The 19,543-nt window shown below is 41.3% G+C and overlaps 1 protein-coding gene across 1 annotated transcript; it reads left to right on the plus strand.

The window, feature by feature from the left end:
- Positions 1–909: 909 nt before the first annotated feature.
- On the plus strand, positions 910–17,952 carry kng1 (kininogen 1). Its single transcript, XM_061883866.1, has 9 exons — positions 910–982; positions 1,115–1,201; positions 4,665–4,811; positions 4,894–5,010; positions 10,647–10,722; positions 13,859–14,028; positions 14,096–14,206; positions 14,303–14,401; positions 17,260–17,952. Exons 2-9 carry the CDS (start codon positions 1,136–1,138, stop codon positions 17,506–17,508), a joined length of 1,035 nt encoding a protein of 344 aa, XP_061739850.1. The 5' UTR covers positions 910–982; positions 1,115–1,135; the 3' UTR covers positions 17,509–17,952.
- Positions 17,953–19,543: the final 1,591 nt, after the last annotated feature.

The raw sequence follows: 19,543 nt of genomic DNA on the forward strand, positions 1-19,543 counted from the left end.
ATATACTCAAGTAAAAGTAAAAGTATGTTGCATAAAAACTACTCGTAGAAGTACAATTTATCCCAAAAGTTACTCGAGTAGATGTAACGGAGTAAATGTAGCGCGTTCCTAACCACCTCTGTGTGTCGCCATAGCTCGGTTGGTAGAGTGGCCGTGCCAGCAACTTGAGGGTTGCAGGTTCGATTCCCGCTTCCGCCATTCTAGTCACTGCCGTTGTGTCCTTGGGCAAGACACTTTACCCACCTGCTCCCAGTGCCACCCACACTGGTTTAAATGTAACTTAGATATTGGGTGTCACTATGTAAAGCGCTTTGAGTCACTAGAGAAAAAGCGCTATATAAATATAATTCACTTCACCACAGTCCCAGCTAAGATAAAAAAAAGGGCAGTTTCCAATTTAGACAAAAGAACCATGTGAATGCATGAAAGTTGTATTATTTGACATGGTGAGTGGATACTTTTCCAAAGCAGTAGTTTAGAAAAATAGTAAAACAGTAAAACATATCAGCGACAGAGGGCAAAGGTTGTCAGGGACAAAGTACCTCCTAAACACACAACACACACATGTAAATAGAGCCCCTAAAACACATAGCGAGCAAAGGATTTGCCAGAAAAAACGATAATACTTATAACTATACTATAAATGGGGGGTCTGCAGTGTGTCTTTTAGTGCAGACGTGCACACTAACTCCTGTAAAGTCCATGATAATGGAAGTTAGTGCAACTTAATTGAAGCTTCTTCACCCTGACGGACTGTGACTGAACAGGTCAGACAAACAAGCAAACATTTACTCTCCTTTAAGCCAAAGAATGTGTGTGTGTGTGTGTGTGTGTCCTCTCTGCCCTCCTGTCCCGTGTGTGTTGATCATGCCGTGTCATCATCCTTCTCAGAATTCCCACCTACATTTTACAGGAAAACTTCATTCAGTCATCCAGTCCAGCCTGAAGAGGAGTCAAGTGCAATCGGATCATCGTGTGAACTGTAAGCTCATTTTTCTAAGGGCTATTAGTTTCTTCTTGTTTGGGGGACAAACAGGGTTGCATGTGTGTTGATACAAGGGATGCGGAAATTGTTGGGATCTGTGTGTGACTTTTGCCTCATCTTTGCTTTCAGAGCTGACCAGAACCAAGTACAATGAGGACTGGAGTAGGTATGGGGGTGTTGGGTCTGCTGGGTCTGCTAAGTCTTGTTCTTGGCCAGGTAAGAAAATCGTCGACACGATAGTCAGTCTTAATGCTATTTTTTGAGGCTCTGATAGTACTAATTAAGTTGATTGGTGAACGAATACCTTGTAGTTTGATGCTAGTTTTTTTTTTTTAAAACCTGCTTATCTGTATTCTCGGATGTTGCTTGCTAGTGACAATCACAACTATGGTACTAGGCTAGCCCTGAGTTTTGAAAAAGATTGTTATGTTTCGGGCAATCACTTACTGGAATCCACTTCCACAAAATCTGGTATTACTCACCAGCAGAGTGGGTTTTAGGAACAGACGGAGTAGTATTGCGGAAAGAGATTATTCTAGATCAGGGGTCGGGAACCTTTTTGGCTGAGAGAGCCATGAAAGCCAAATATTTCAAAATGTATTTCCGTGAGAGCCATATCATATTTTTTAACACTGAATACAACTAAATGTGTGCATTTTTAAGTAAGACCAGCATTTTTAGAGTATAATACGTTTCTTATTCTTTTTAATAACATTGTTATTCTGAAGCTAACCAATAATAAATCAAACGTCATGTCTGTTGATCATGTTTTTGTTTGGCCATGTGCTGTTTGTCCTTTGGACTCTTTAAGTTCCTGTTTTTTCCACTCCCTTGTCTGGTTTCCTTGGTTACTCATTTTGTCCACCTGTCTCTGGTGGACAAAAAGCCCGCTCACCTGCTTCCCGAGCACTAATCCGAGGCAGTATTTAAGCTCGTCTTTGCCAGTCAGTCGCCCTGGCGTCAATGTGATCTTTTCTTGCTCTGTGCTGACTTGTTTCGTGCTTCATGCCATGCCAAGTAAGTTTTGTTTGATTTATGTTCATAGTCTGTTTATGCGTTAGCTTTGTTCCTTAGCCCAAGTTGTGCCTCCACTGTGAGCGATTTTTGTATTTTTTTTTAGTTTAAATTAAATCATGTTTTTACCTAAATGCCATGTCCCGAGTAGTCCGTCTGCCTTCCTGGGAGAACGACCCCATTGTGACACAAAATACTTCTTACCATTAATGCGACTTCCTGAACAGGTGCGGTAGAAACGGATGGATGGATTTAAATGCATGAGAATGTTTTATATTTTGCACGTTATTTTTAGCACTGTGATTACCAGCGAAATTATTCATAATTATCGTGTTAAGCAATGTCAGCTAAGATTTATCTGAGAGCCAGATGCAGTCATCAAAAGAGCCACATCTGGCTCTAGAGCCATAGGTTCCCTACCCCTGGTCTAGATTGTACTTAATGTCATGAATGTTTTTTATTGATTAAGGGACAATCAGTAGAAAATGGGTGGATGGTACTTTTACCTCACTTATTGTTTGTCTTTGGTACATTCATGTGTATATAAAAAGACCTCAACGGCGGAGTGGGTGGATGATGGTTGCATAGAAGCTCCACAACAGTCACAAAGGCGGAAGAAGGCTGCAGCAAAGATGGGCCCCCAATTGTCTTGGTCTCTATGCCATTGGACCCTGGTCTTCTCTTTGCCAAGGCCAATGTTGTCGGTTTTCAGACAAAAATCGAACCGTAATTAAAGCGGCAATGTCTTTCAAGGCGATTTAACCATATGGGATGGTTAACTCGAGTTTTTTACAATTATTTGTTGCCTGGCCTCTTAGTACAGAGTTCAATTTTAGTGGTGAATTTTGATATGGCTCACATTAGCAATTGTCTAATGAAGCCAATCTCAGCTGCATTCGGGCGGAAGGCGGGGTACACTCTGGAAAAGTCGCCACCTCATCGCAGGGTCAATACAGACAGACAACATTCACACACTAGGGCCAAGTCACAAGTAAATCAAACAGAAAAACTGTAACTCTCGGCTGTATAAATCATTTTGAGGTGCTTACTATGAGGTCTGTCGCACCGCTGCCTCTTAACCTGACTATTTACCGCCCCGTTGGGCCCCATTAGGACTTTATAAGTGAATTTTCAGAGTTTGACGCACTCCGACAATATAATTATAATGGGGGATTTTAATATCTATATGAATACCCCATCAGACCCTCCGAGCGTGGCGCTCCAGACCATAATTGATAGCTGTGGTCTTACACAAACAATAAATGAACCCACGCATCACAACTGTAATACGATAGATCAGTGGTTCTTAACCTTGTTGGAGGTACCGAACTCCACCAGTTTCATATGCGCATTCACCGAACCCTTGTTTGGTGAAAAATAAAATGTTTTTTTTTTTCATACTCAAGACAAAGTATGTTTTTTTTACTGGTGCACAAAACCAACACAGTGCTTTAACTCACAACAAATTACGCACCTTCAAATTAGTGTGACTTCTGCTGTTGCCGTATCCATAATACGCCGAACCCCTGAGGCCGACTCACCAAACCCAGAGGGTTCAATCGAAACCAGGTTAAGAACTCTTGCGACAGATCCAAGTCACAAGTAAAAAAAATGGATAACTGTAATACTTGACTGTCTCTTCAGTGACTTTTATGCTTTGTCAAAAATGTATAAATCATTTGAGGTGCTTACTATGAGGTCTGTCGCACCGCTGCCTCTCAACCTGACTATCTACCGCCCCCTTGGGCCCCATTAGGACTTTATAAGTGAATATTCAGAGTTTGACGCACTCCGACAATATAATTATAATGGGGGATTTTAATATCCATATGAATACCCCATCAGACCCTCCGAGCGTGGCGCTCCAGACTAGAATTGATAGCTGTGGTCTTACACAAATAAAAAATGAACCCACGCATCACAACTGTAATACGATATATCAGTGGTTCTTAACCTTGTTGGAGGTACCGAACTCCACCAGTTTCATATGCGCATTCTTTAGTGAAAAATAAAAAATATATATTTTTTCATACTCACGACAAAGTTGTGTTTCAGTTTCATATGCGCATTCACCGAACCCTTCTTTAGTGAAAGATAAAATGTTTGTTTTTTTTCATACTCAAGACAAAGTTATGTATTTTTACTGGTGCACAAAATCAACACAGTGCATTCACTCACAACAAATTACACACCTTCAAATCAGTGTGACTTCTGCTGTTGCCGTATCCATAATACACCGAACCGCTGAGGCCGACTCACCCAACCCAGAGGGTTCAATCGAACCCAGGTGAAGAACTCCTGCGACAGATCCAAGTCACAAGTAAAAAAAAATGATAACTGTAATACTCGACTGTCTCTTCAGTGACTTGTATGCTTTGTCAAAAATGTATAAATCATTTGAGGTGCTTACTATGAGGTCTGTCGCACCGCTGCCTCTCCACCTGACTATCTACCGCCCCTTTGGGCCCCATTAGGACTTTATAAGGGAATTTTCAGAGTTTGACGCACTCCGACAATATAATTATAATGGGGGATTTTAATATTGATAACTGTAATACTCGACTGTCTCTTCAGTGAGTTTTATACTTTGTCAAAAATGAGTATTCTTTCCAAATCACCAAGTGGTATTTCCATGAAAGTCCTCTGTTTTCTGTCTTTTTTGAAGGACACAGTGGACCTCCCATCTGGCGTTCACATCTTCTGCGACGACCCTTCTGTCGAGAAGGCCGTGAGCAGCGCTCTGCAAGAGTTCAATGAAAGGTTGAATACTGGCTACAAGTTGGCTCTCTATCAGATACTAACAGCCAGCAAGGTAAAGCAGCCTCAGAGACAATCTCATTACGGCGCGGTATTTTTGTTTTTGTTCACAAATATAAACATTGGTGTCCCCTCAGTCGGAGAATGGTTCCGACAACGTCTACGCGCTGCAGTTCACCAGCAGGAGGAGTGACTGTGTGGCAGGAAGTCCCAAACCTTGGACAGACTGCAACTATTTGCTACATGAACGCAACGTATGAAAGACATTTCTCATTCTTTAAAGACCTACTGAAAGCCACTACCAGACGTTTCTCCTCAAATTGAGCCAAATTTAATTATATCTCTGTTTGATTCTTTGCTTCTTGTCTTGTTTAAAGGCCTACTGAAAGCCACTACTAGCGACCACGCAGTCTGATAGTTTATATATCAATGATGAAATATTAACATTGCAACACATGCAAATACGGCCGCTTTAGTTTACTAAATTGCAATTTTAAATTTCGGGGGAAGTATCCTGTTGAAAACGTCGCTGTATGATGACGCGTGCGCGTGACGTCACGGATTGTAGCGGACATTTAGATCCAGCACCAATCACAGCCATAATTACACAGTATTCTGGACATCTGTGTTGCTGAATCCTTGCAATTTGTTCAATGGATAATGGAGACGTCAAAGAAGAAAGATGTAGGTGGGAAGAAGTGTATTGCGGAAGCCTTTAGCAACACAAACACAGCCGGTGTTTCCTTGTTTACATTCGGCGCTTACCGTAGACATGAGCGGAGAGTTTGCGTCGTTCCTCCTGCAGCTGTGGACTCTCTTGCCTCCTCCCACCGGCCGCCACAGACCGTCAGATGCTTACACCGTGTAGGGGGAAAAAAAAAAATGTCAGCCCGGCTGCCTTGCCTCGTCGAGAAACGTGGCTTACCTCGGAGACACTGGCGGTCACCACACCCCTCCAACTTTCAGGTACCACCATATAATCTCACTAAAACACTAGTAACACAATAAGCAGATAAGGGATTTTCCAGAATTATCCTAGTAAATGTGTCTAACAACATCTGAATTGCTCCCACTGCCCTTATCTTTTTTTTTCTAGTCCTTCACTCTCACTTTCCTCATCCACGAATCTTTCATGCTCGCTCAAATTAATGGGGAAATCGTCGCTTTCTCGGTCCGAATCGCTCTCGCTGCTGGTGGCCATGATTGTAAACAATGTTCAGATGTGAGGAGCTCCACAACCCGTGACGTTACGCGCACATCGTCTGCTACTTCCGGTATTAGCGACCAAAAGTTGCGAACTTTAGCGTGGATGTTCTCTACTAAATCCTTTCAGCAAAAATATGGCAATATCACGAAATGATCAAGTATGACACATAGAATGGACCTGCTATCCCACTGCCCACGTTTTTTTTTTTCTAGTCCTTCACTCTCACTTTCCTCATCCACAAATCTTTCATGCTCGCTCAAATTAATGGGGAAATCGTCGCTTATCGGTCCGAATCGCTCTCGCTGCTGGTGGCCATGATTGTAAACAATGTGAGGAGCTCCACAACCCGTGACGTCACGCGCACATCGTCTGCTACTTCAGGTATTAGCGACCAAAAGTTGCAAACTTTACCGTGGATGTTCTCTACTAAACCCTTTCAGCAAAAATATGGCAATATCGCGAAATGATCAAGTATGACACATAGAATGGACCTGCTATCCCCGTTTAAATAAGAACATCTCATTTCAGTAGGCCTTTAATTCCGCAATTGTTGGCTGCAAAGCAAATTTTAAAAATCATTGCTTGCTAGTAGGGTTGCAAAACGGGTGTAAAGTTTACGGTAAATTTCCGGAAATTTTGTAGAATATGATGAGAAACTTTTAAAACACTAATGCCATTTAGAATTTGCAAGTTGAACTTTACTTCACAAAAAAGGTCAATTCGGATCGCTAACGTTGTTAGCATAAATGAATGGGATTTACCATAGAGAAAATTAGCATCTCTGCTAACGGAGAAATATTTTCGGTTTTCATTTAGTATTTGCTAGTTGAACTTTACTTCACGAAAAAAGTCAATTCGGATCGCTAACGTTGTTAGCATAAATGAATGGGTATTTGACATAGAGAAAATTAGCATCACCGCTAACGGAGAAATATTTTCGGTTTTCATTTAGTATTTGCTAGTTGAACTTTACTTCACTAAAAAGGTCAATTCGGATCGCTAACGTTGTTAGCATAAATGAATGGGATTTAACATAGAGAAAATTAGCATCACCGCTAGCGGAGAAATATTTTCGGTTTTCATTTAGTATTTGCTAGTTGAACTTTACTTCACAAAAAAGGTCAATTCGGATCGCTAACGTTGTTAGCATAAATGAATGGGATTTAACATAGAGAAAATTAGCATCACCGCTAACGGAGAAATATTTTCGGTTCATTATGAGACTGTGGTGGTACATCTACAGTAGACCAGGCGACTTCTACTTTTAAAGGGGAACATTATCACCAGACCTATGTAAGCGTCAATATATACCTTGATGGTGCAGAAAAAAGACCGTATATTTTTTTAACCGATTTCCGAACTCTAAATGGGTGAATTTTGGCGAATTAAACGCCTTTCTGTTTATCGCGCTGGAGGCGATGACGTCAGAACGTCAACACCATGTTTCCCTACCACATCGAGTCAAATCAGTCCATAGTGGATCTAACATAATAGTTAAGAGTCCAGTCCATAGTGGATCTAACATAATAGTGAGAGTCCAGTCCATAGTGGATCTAACATAATAGTGGGAGTCCAGTCCATAGTGGATCTAACATAATAGTGAGAGTCCAGTCCATAGTGGATCCAACATAATAGTGAGAGTCCAGTCCATAGTGGATCCAACATAATAGTGAGAGTCCAGTCCATAGTGGATCTAACATAATAGTGAGAGTCCAGTCCATAGTGGATCTAACATAATAGTTAGAGTCCAGTCCTTAGTGGATGTAATATAATAGTTAGGAATCCAGTCCATAGTGGATCTAACATAATAGTGAGAGTCCAGTTCATAGTGAATCTAACATAATAATGTGAGAGTCCAGTCCATAGTGGATCTAACATAACAGTGAGAGTCCAGTTCATAGTGAATCTAACAAAATAGTGAGAGTCCAGTCCATAGTGGATCTTAATAGTGTGAGAGTCCAGTCCATAGTGGATCTAACATAATAGTGTGAGAGTCCAGTCCATAGTGTATCTAACATAATAGTGTGAGTCCAGTCCATAGTGGATCTAACATAATAGTGTGAGAGTCCAGTCGATACTGGGTCTAACATAATAGTGAGAGTCCAGTCCATAGTGGATCTAACAAAATAGTGAAAGTCCAGTCCATAGTGGATCTTACATAATAGTGAGAGTCCAGTCCATAGTGGATCTAACAAAATAGTGAAAGTCCAGTCCATAGTGGATCTTACATAATAGTGAGAGTCCAGTTCATAGTGGATCTAACAAAATAGTGAAAGTCCAGTCCATAGTGGATCTTACATAATAGTGAGAGTCCAGTTCATAGTGGATCTAACATAATAGTGTGAGAGTCCAGTCCATAGTGGATCTAACATAATAGTGAGAGTCCAGTTCATAGTGGATCTAACATAATAGTGTGAGAGTCCAGTCCATAGTGGATCTAACATAATAGTGAGAGTCCAGTCCATAGTGGATCTAACAAAATAGTGAAAGTCCAGTCCATAGTGGATCTTACATAATAGTGAGAGTCCAGTTCATAGTGGATCTAACATAATAGTGTGAGAGTCCAGTCCATAGTGGATCTAACATAATAGTGAGAGTCCAGTTCATAGTTAATCTAACAAAATAGTGAGAGTCCAGTCCATAGTGGATCTAACATAATAGTGTGAGACTCCAGTCCATAGTGGATCTAACATAATAGTGAGAGAGTCCAATCCATAGTGGATCTAACATAATAGAGTCCAGTCCATAGTGGATCTAACATAATAGTGGGAGTCCAGTCCATAGTGGATCCAACATAATAGTGAGAGTCCAGTCCATAGTGGATCTAACAAAAAAGTGTGAGAGTCCAGTCCATAGTGGATCTAACATAATAGTGTGAGTCCAGTCCATAGTGGATCCAACAAAATAGTGAAAGTCCAGTCCATAGTGGATCTAACATAATAGTTAGAGTCCAGTCCATAGTGGATCTAACATAATACTGTGAGAGTCCAGTCCATAGTGGATCTAACATAATAAAGTGAGAGTCCAGTCCATAGTGGATCCAACATAATAGTGAGAGTCCAGTCCATAGTGGATCTAACAAAAAAGTGTGAGAGTCCAGTCCATAGTGGATCTAACATAATAGTGTGAGTCCAGTCCATAGTGGATCCAACAAAATAGTGAAAGTCCAGTCCATAGTGGATCTAACATAATAGTTAGAGTCCAGTCCATAGTGGATCTAACAAAATACTGTGAGAGTCCAGTCCATAGTGGATCTAACATAATAGTGAGAGTCCAGTCCATAGTGGATCTAACATACTAGTGAGAGTCCAGTCCATAGTGGATCTAACAAAAAAGTGTGAGAGTCCAGTCCATAGTGGATCTAACATAATAGTGTGAGTCCAGTCCATAGTGGATCCAACAAAATAGTGAAAGTCCAGTCCATAGTGGATCTAACATAATACTGTGAGAGTCCAGTCCATAGTGGATCTAACATAATAGTGAGAGTCCAGTCCATAGTGGATCTAACATACTAGTGAGAGTCCAGTCCATAGTGGATCTAACATAATAGTGAGAGTCCAGTTCATAGTTAATCTAACAAAATAGTGAGAGTCCAGTCCATAGTGGATCTTAATAGTGTGAGAGTCCAGTCCATAGTGGATCTAACATAATAGTGTGAGAGTCCAGTCCATAGTGGATCTAACATAATAGTGTGAGACTCCAGTCCATAGTGGATCTAACATAATAGTGAGAGAGTCCAATCCATAGTGGATCTAACATAATAGAGTCCAGTCCGTAGTGGATCTAACATAATAGTTAGAGTCCAGTCCATAGTGGATCTAACATAATAGTGGGAGTCCAGTCCATAGTGGATCTAACATAATAAAGTGAGAGTCCAGTCCATAGTGGATCCAACAAAATAGTGAGAGTCCAGTCCATAGTGGATCTAACAAAAAAGTGTGAGAGTCCAGTCCATAGTGGATCTAACATAATAGTGTGAGTCCAGTCCAGAGTGGATCCAACAAAATAGTGAAAGTCCAGTCCATAGTGGATCTAACATAATAGTGAGAGTCCAGTTCATAGTGGATCTAACATAATAGTGTGAGAGTCCAGTCCATAGTGGATCTAACATAATAGTGAGAGTCCAGTTCATAGTGGATCTAACATAATAGTTAGAGTCCAGTCCATAGTGGATCCAACATAATAGTTAAGAGTCCAGTCCATAGTGGATCTAACATAATAGTGAGAGTCCAGTCCATAGTGGATCTAACATAATAGTGTGTGAGTCCAGTCCATAGTGGATCTAACTCCAACCATCTGTTTCAATACATGCGTAATCTGTTGAATCACTTAAGCCGCTGAAATCCGAGTCTGAATCCGAGCTAATGTCGCTATATCTTGCTGTGCTATTCCCCATTGTTTGTATTGGAATCGCTATGTGAGGTCACAGGAAAATGGACAGTGGCATCGCAAATAGCGAAAATCAAGCACTTTAAATCTTTTTTTAGGGATATTTCCGGAGATGTAAAATTGTGAAAAAAACTTCGAAAAATCAAATAAGCCACTGGGAACTGATTTTTATTGGTTTAAAGCCCTTCTGAAATTGTGATAATGTTCCCCTTTAAGACTGTGTATTGCACACATTTGGCATCAGTACATCATTGTCCCAGTCTGCTCCCAAACAAATATCCTGATGTGTCCCAGAATCCTCTGTCCTGCAACGCCACAGTCCACATGAAGGAGGCCCACACAGACACTGAGCATGTCCACTGCAGCTTAGGTGAGTCAACGTAACCGCTGACGATAAGAACAGGACAAAATATTCACATGAAAACGTATCAATCAATCAATGTTTACTTATATAGCCTAAATCACCAGTGTCTCAAAGGGCTGCACAAGCCACAACGACATCCTCGGCTCAGATCCCACATCAGGGAAAGGAAAAACCCAATGGGATGACAATGAGAAACCATGAAGGCGACCACAGATGTGGGGATAGTAGTGTGAGAGTCCAGTCCATAGTGGATCTAACATATAAGTGAGAGTCCAGTTCATAGTGGATCTAACATAATAGTGTGAGAGTCCAGTCCATAGTGGATCTAACATAATAGTGTGAGAGTCCAGTCCATAGTGGATCTAACATATAAGTGAGAGTCCAGTTCATAGTGGATCTAACATAATAGTGTGAGAGTCCAGTCCATAGTGGATCTAACATAATAGTGTGAGAGTCCAGTCCATAGTGGATCTAACATAATAGTGTGAGAGTCCAGTCCATAGTGGATCTGACATAATATTGTGAAAGTCCAGTCCATAGTGGATCGAACCTAATATTGTGAGAGTCCAGTTCATAGTGGATCTAACATAATAGTGTGAGAGTCCAGTCCATAGTGGATCTAACATAATACTGCGAGAGTCCAGTCCATAGTGGATCTAACATAATAGTGTGAGAGTCCAGTCCATCGTGGATCTAACATAATAGTATGAGCGTGCAGTCCATAGTGGATCTAACATAATATTGTGAGAGTCCAGTCCATAGTGGATCTAACATAATAGTGTGAGAGTCCAGTCCATAGTGGATCTAACATAATATCGTGAGAGTCCAGTCCATAGTGGATCTAACATAATAGTGTGAGACTGCAGTCCATAGTGGATCTAACATAATATTGTAAGAGTCCAGTCCATAGTGGATCTAACATAAGAGTGAGAGTCCAGTCCATAGTGGATTTAACATATTAGTGTGAGAGTCCAGTCCATAGTGGATTTAACATAATAGTGTGAGAGTCCAGTCCATAGTGGATTTAACATAATAGTGTGAGAGTCCAGTCCATAGTGGATCTAACATAATAGTGTGAGAGTCCAGTCCATAGTGGATCTAACATAATAGTGTGAGAGTCCAGTCCATAGTGGATCTAACATAATAGTGTGAGAGTCCAGTCCATAGTGGATCTAACATAATAGTGTGAGAGTCCAGTCCATAGTGGATCTAACATAATAGTGTGAGAGTCCAGTCCGTAGTGGATCTAACATAATAGTGAGAGTCCAGTCCATAGTGGATCCAACATAATAGTGAGAGTCCAGTCCATAGTGGATCTAACATAATATCGTGAGAGTCCAGTCCATAGTGGATCTAACATAATAGTGTGAGAGTCCAGTCCATAGTGGATTTAACATAATAGTGTGAGAGTCCAGTCCATAGTGGATCTAACATAATAGTGTGAGAGTCCAGACCATAATGGATTTAACATAATAGTGTGAGAGTCCAGTCCATAGTGGATCTAACATAATACTGCGAGAGTCCAGTCCATAGTGGATCTAACATAATAGTGTGAGAGTCCAGTCCATCGTGGATCTAACATAATAGTATGAGCGTGCAGTCCATAGTGGATCTAACATAATATTGTGAGAGTCCAGTCCATAGTGGATCTAACATAATAGTGTGAGAGTCCAGTCCATAGTGGATCTAACATAATATCGTGAGAGTCCAGTCCATAGTGGATCTAACATAATAGTGTGAGACTGCAGTCCATAGTGGATCTAACATAATATTGTAAGAGTCCAGTCCATAGTGGATCTAACATAAGAGTGAGAGTCCAGTCCATAGTGGATTTAACATATTAGTGTGAGAGTCCAGTCCATAGTGGATTTAACATAATAGTGTGAGAGTCCAGTCCATAGTGGATTTAACATAATAGTGTGAGAGTCCAGTCCATAGTGGATCTAACATAATAGTGTGAGAGTCCAGTCCATAGTGGATCTAACATAATAGTGTGAGAGTCCAGTCCATAGTGGATCTAACATAATAGTGTGAGAGTCCAGTCCATAGTGGATCTAACATAATAGTGTGAGAGTCCAGTCCATAGTGGATCTAACATAATAGTGTGAGAGTCCAGTCCGTAGTGGATCTAACATAATAGTGAGAGTCCAGTCCATAGTGGATCCAACATAATAGTGAGAGTCCAGTCCATAGTGGATCTAACATAATAGTGAGAGTCCAGTCCATAGTGGGTCTAACATAATAGTGTGAGAGTCCAGTCCATAGTGGATCTAACATAATAGTGTGGAAGTCCAGTCAATAGTGGATCTGACATAATAGTGTGAGAGTCCAGTCCATAGTGGATCTAACATAATAGTGTGAGAGTCCAGTCCATAGTGGATCTAACATAATATTGTGAGAGTCCAGTCCATTGTGGATCTAACAGAATAGTGTGAGCGTGCAGTCCATAGTGGATCTGACATAATATTGGGAAAGTCCAGTCCATAGTTGATTGAACCTGATATTGAGAGAGTCCAGTCCATAGTGGATCGAACCTAATATTGTGAGAGTCCAGTTCATAGTGGATCTAACATAACACTGTAAGAGTCCAGTCCATAGTGGATCTAGCATAATAGTGAGAGTCCAGTTCATAGTGGATCTAACATAATAGTGTGAGAGTCCAGTCCATAGTCGACCTAGCACAATATTGTGAGAATCCAGTCCATAGTGGATGTAACGTAATAGTGACAGTCCAGTCCATAGTGGATCTAACATAAGAGTGAAAGTCCAGTCAATATTGGATCTAACATAATAGTGTGTGAGTCCAGTCCATAGTGGATCTAACATAATATTGCGAGAGCCCAGTCCATAGTGGTCCACATCGGTGGTCCTCTCCAAGGTTTCTCATTGTCCCATTGGGTTGAGTTTTTCCTTGCCCTGATGTGGGATCCGAACCGAGGATGGCGTTGTGGCTCGAGACATTTAAACTTTGATTGATTGATAAATAAATGTCATGCCTACTTGTCAAGGTATGTAAAGCAGGTTTAATCTCCCAGCCTACAAACTGTGCTCGAGAACTAAACCAGCCTGGCTTCTAACCAACTGGAACCGAACCCAACCAAGTTAACTGAAAGAGTTCTTCTTTTTCACAATCTCTGGCAAGATGACTACATCCTCCCAGAGAGAGCTCCTTGCCTGGGGTGCCCGATGCCCATCGATGAGAACTCAGAAGACCTCAATGTACCTCTGTCCGTCTCCATCGTGAAGTACAACTCCATCTCCAACTCTACACACCTCTTCAACCTCAACAACGTGGAAAGCGCCACCAGACAGGTAGACCATGGTCCTCTCGGCGTACGGAGCAAGACATTTAAAACGTGGTCTTTTCCTGGGCCTTAAGGTGGTGGCGGGCTTCAGATTCAAACTGAGATTCGATATGAGGAGGACCACCTGTGCCAAGGCTGACCACAGCGAGCTCAGTGACCAGTGTGTGCACGACCAAGAGGAAATTGTAAACATCAATGACGTCGTCATGTCTGCCCAAGTGTGACGCTCGCCATGTGGTTTTTGTCACCTGGCAACTCTGCTTGTGTGTCTCTGCGCTCAGGAGTTCATCAACTGTAATTCCACAGTGGACGTAGCACCGTGGAGATTTGAAGCCCCACAAGTCCAAATCCAATGTGAGGAAGGTGGCCTGTTTATTCAGGTAAGAAACTAGGACAACATGATTTAAAAGTCTGATGCTTGCGTGTTTACTTCGGCTAAGCTGGACAGCAAGTTAAAGATCTAACTGTCCTCCAGTTAGCATGTCTTGTATTGGAGTAAAGTCTTTTAGAAAAGGAGCAACGAGGTAGACCAGACCTGTGTCCATAGTGGATCTAACATAATAGTGAGAGTCCAGTCCATAGTGGATCTAACATAATAGTGAGAGTCCAGTCCATAGAGGATCTAACATAATAGTGAGAGTCCAGTCCATAGTGGATCTAACATAATAGTGTGAGAGTCCAGTCCATAGTGGATCTAACATAATAGTGTGAGAGTCCAGTCCATAGTGGATCTAACATAATAGTGTGAGTCCAGTCCATAGTGGATCTAACATAATAGTGTGAGAGTCCAGTCCATAGTGGATCTAACATAATATAGTGAGAGTCCAGTCCATAGTGGATCTAACATAATATAGTGAGAGTCCAGTCCATAGTGGATTTAACATAGTAGTGTAAGAGTCCAGTCCATAGTGGATCCAACAAAAGAGTGAGAGTCCAGTCCTCAGTGGATCAAACATAATATTGTGAGAGTACAGTCCATAGTGGATCTAACATAATAGTGTGAGAGTCCAGTCAATAGTGGATCTAACATAATATAGTGAGAGTCCTGTCCATAGTAGATCTAACATAATAGTGAGAGTCCAGTCCATAGTAGATCTAACATAATAGTGTGAGAGTCCAGTCCATAGTGGATCTAACATAATAGTGAGAGTCCAGTCCATAGTAGATCTAACATAATAGTGTGAGGGTCCAGTCCATAGTGGATCTAACATAATAGTGAGAGTCCAGTCCATAGTGGATCCAACATAATAGTTAGGAGTCCAGTCCATAGTGGATCTAACATAATAGTGAGAGTCCAGTCCATAGTGGATCTAACATAATAGTGTTAAGAGTCCAGTCCATAGTGGATCTAACATAATAGTGTGAGTCCAGTCCATAGTGGATCTAACATAATAGTGTGAGAGTCCAGTCCATAGTGGATCTAACATAATAGTGTAAGAGTCCAGTCCATAGTGATCTTGATAGGCAAATCAAGGTCCGGGGGCCACATGCGGCCCGTTAAGCTTTTCAATGTGGCCCGTAGGAAATATCATATTTTTTTTTAGATCTTTAAGATGTAAAGTGTAGCTGCTATTACGATGTGCACTCATGTTTTCTAATGACACCAAGTCTTCAACTACAAACCCTGTTTCCATATGAGTTGGGAAATGGTGTTAGATGTAAATATAAACAGAATACAATGATTTGCAAATCATTTTCAACACATATTTAGTTGAATATGTTACAAAGACAACATATTTGATGTTCAAACTCATAAAAAACTCACTAATTGTTGAAGCTTTGAAAGTGGAATTCTTCCCCATTCTTGTTTTATGTAGAGCTTCAGTCCTTCAACAGTCCGGGGTCTCCGCTGTCCTATTTTACGCTTCATAATGCGCCACACATTTTCCATGGGAGACAGGTCTGGACTGCAGGCGGGCCAGGAAAGTACCCACACTCTTTTTTTACGAAGCCACGCTATTGTAACACGTGCTGAATGTGGCTTGGCATTGTCTTGCTGAAATAAGCAGGGGCGTCCATGAAAAAGACGGCGCTTAGATGGCAGCATATGTTGTTCCAAAAGCTGTATGTACCTTTCAGCCTTAATGGTGCCTTCACAGATGTGTAAGTTACCCATGCCTTGGGCACTAATGCACCCCCATACCATCACAGATGCTGGCTTTTCAACTTTGCCTCGATAACAGTCTGGATGGTTCGCTTCCCCTTTGGTCCGGATGACACGATGTCAAATATTTCCAAAGACAATTTGAAATGTGGACTCGTCAGACCACAAAACACTTTTCCACTTTGCATCTTAGATGATCTCAGGCCCAGAAAAGCCGGCGAAGTTTGTGGATGTTGTTGATAAATGGCTTTCGCTTTGAATGGTAGAGCTTTAACTTGCACTTAGATGTAGCGACAAACTGTATTTAGTACAGTGATTTTCTGAAGTTTTCCTGAGCCCATGTGGTGATATCCTTTAGAGATTGATGTCGGTTTTTGATACAGTGCCGTCTGAGGGATGGAAGGTCACGGTCATTCAATGTTGGTTTCTGGCCATGCCGCTTACGTGGAGTGATTTCTCCAGATTCTCTGAACCTTTTGATGATATTATGGAGCGTAGATGTTGAAATCGCTAAATTTCTTGCAATTGCACTTTGAGAAACGTTGTTCTTTAACTCTTTGACTATTTGCTCACGCAGTTGTGGACAAAGGGGGTGTACCTCGCCCCATCCTTTCTTGTGAAAGACTGAGCATTTTTTGGGAAGCTGTTTTTATACCTAATTATGGCACCCAACTGTTCCCAATTATCCTACACACCTGTGGGATGTTCCAAATAAGTGTTTGATGAGCATTCCTCAACTTTATCAGTATTTATTGCCACCTTTCCAAACTTTTTTGTCATGCGTTGCTGACATCAAATTCAAAATGAATGAGTATGTGCACGAAAAAAAATGTTTATCAGTTTGAACATCAAAAATGTTGTAGCATATTCAACTGAATATGGGTTGAGAATGATTTTCAAATCATTGTATTCTGTTTATATTTACATCTAACACAATTTCCCAACTTATATGGAAACAGGGTTTGTATAACGATGGAAATAAGGAATGTATATTTCTGTCGCATGATGTATTTCCACTGGAAACCAAACAACCTTTTTAAAAGGTGCGATGTGGTAGAACAAAACAACCTATTTAAAAGAAGGTGCGATGTGGTGGAACAAAATAACCTGTAATGACTTACCTATTTGTTGAAGGCCGGGCCGTTCAGTCGGCGCCTTCCCTCCGGCTTTACTCCGTTTAGGGATGCCATCATGCCCACGCCTCCTCCCTCGGTGGCATCCGGCAAGGAGGAATCATCTGAAGAGGACGCGACAGCTTCCGAGAATGAAAACCCCTTCCACTGTCCATCCAAGCCCTGGAAAAAGTTCCAGCCAGTCCAGCCTGTAGTTCCCACCATGCCGGCCACAAACAGGCCTCTCCTGGATGAAGACTTGTTGGCATGAAAGCTTCTTCGGTTCTATCATACAAAATAATCCCTTCCATCATGTTCTACAGAATATTGTAATATTTTATCAGTCTAATGCAAAACTTGTAATGTCGCCAAATGACTGGAAATGATACAAAATCAAGAGGGGTTGACTTAACTAATATTTGAATTGATTGAAATGAGAAATGTAATATACTGTATTTTTTTGCTCTGTAGAACATAGGGAATGCTTTATTACTCAGTAGAAGTTGTTTGACTACATAGTCCACCCCGACAGGTACATTATTAATTTTTTGTTTGTACTTCTCATGGAATTAAAAATGTATCAAGCCCCCTGTGGGGAATCCATTTTAAAAATACTGTATTCTTCTGCAAATAGTCGTTCAAAAGGTGATACAAGCATGAAATAATTGAAATGTTATGGTTTAAAAATGTAATGAAATAAAAACAAAAAAGTGTATTTTTGTCCCTGTTTGCTGAATTGGTTAATCTGAGCTGCGACGTAACAACTTTGCAGGAAATATTACAAAAGTGCAATCACATCGTGAATTATTTTTTAAATAACGAACCTCTTTAGTTAATACTGCGAATTGCCTTCAAATTTAGTCAAAGAACGATGTGAAGGCATAAAAGTTGTATTATTTGACATGGTGAGTGGATACTTTTTCCAAACCAGGAGTTTTAGAAAAATGGTAAAATACAAATTATACGGAATAACTTCTGCTGAGTAGGGAGTGGAAGCCGAGTAAATTGGGCGGTGATTTACACTATATGGGCAAAAGTATTTGGCCACCCATCCAAATAATCTGAATCAGGTGTCCTAATCACTTGGCCCGGTGTATCAAATCAATCACTTAGGCATGGAGACTGTTTCTACAAACATTTGTGAAAGAATGGGCCGCTTTCAGTGATTTCCAGCGTGGAACTGTCATAGGATGTCACCTGTGCAACAAATCCAGTAGGGAAATTTCCTCACTCCGAAATATTCAGGGATGGGAAATAAAGATGTACAAAATCAGCTGAAAATCTTTAATCCTAAAACACTATGTTAGCTTAGGATGCATTTCCTGCTATTTTGAGACAACAACTAACAATATTCTCCTGACCAAAATTTCACATTTATTAGCAAATATTTTCATAAAAATGTAGCATGTGATTATGTACACAAATTCTTGCACACGTTTGGATTATATTGATTACTCTTGAATCCATCCATCCATTTTCTACTGCTTATTCCCTTGTGGGGTCGCGGGGGGCGCTGGCGCCTATCTCAGCTACAATCGGGCGGAAGGCGGGGTACAGCCTGGACAAGTCGCCACCTCATCGCAGGGCCAACGCAGATAGACAGACAACATTCACACTCACATTCACACACTAGGGCCAATTTAGTCCATTGCACAAAAAGTTTAATTTGTAAAGGAAAAATTTTCTTCAAAAAGGTGCAAAGATCACTTTTGGAAAAATTCAATCAATAATTAGAATAATAATTAAATAGGCAAAGCTCTCAATTTACCGGTCGATCTACGTTCCCATCCTCACCTATGGTCATGAGCTTTGGGTCATGACCGAAAGGACAAGATCACGGGTACAAGCGGCCCACATGAGTTTCCTCCGCCGTGTGGCGGGTCTCTCCCTTAGAGATAGGGTGAGAAGCTCTGCCATCCGGGAGGAACTCAAAGTAAAGCCGCTGCTCCTCCACATGGAGAGGAGCCAGATGAGGTGGTTCGGGCATCTGGTCAGGATGCCACCCGAACGCCTCCCTAGGGAGGTGTTTAGGGCACGTCCAACCGGTAGGAGGCCACGGCCAAGACCCTGGACACGTTGGGAAGACTATGTCTCCTGGCCTGGGAACGCTTCGGGATCCCCCGGGAGGATCTAGACGAAGTGGCTGGGGAGAGGAGAGTCCTGGCTTCCCTGCTTAGGCTGCTGCCCCCGCGACCTGACCTCGGATAAGCGGCCAATCAATAATTGAAAAAATATTATATAAAACAACTTCCATGCTTGTCATGCTTTAAAACTTTAGTTAACATGCTTTTCACACGTTCAATCTG

The sequence above is a fragment of the Nerophis ophidion genome, linkage group LG22, assembly GCF_033978795.1.
Source record: "Nerophis ophidion isolate RoL-2023_Sa linkage group LG22, RoL_Noph_v1.0, whole genome shotgun sequence".
NCBI classification, from domain to species: Eukaryota; Metazoa; Chordata; class Actinopteri; order Syngnathiformes; family Syngnathidae; genus Nerophis; species Nerophis ophidion.

Bases quoted from the DNA above. Each gene is read 5' to 3' on its own strand.
- kng1 (XM_061883866.1), top strand. From the start codon at position 1,136: ATGAGGACTGGAGTAGGTATGGGGGTGTTGGGTCTGCTGGGTCTGCTA. The intron at 4,812-4,893 runs GTAAAGCAGCCT...GTGTCCCCTCAG, and splicing joins AGATACTAACAGCCAGCAAG to TCGGAGAATGGTTCCGACAA. The intron at 14,402-17,259 runs GTAAGAAACTAG...TATTTGTTGAAG, and splicing joins AAGGTGGCCTGTTTATTCAG to GCCGGGCCGTTCAGTCGGCG.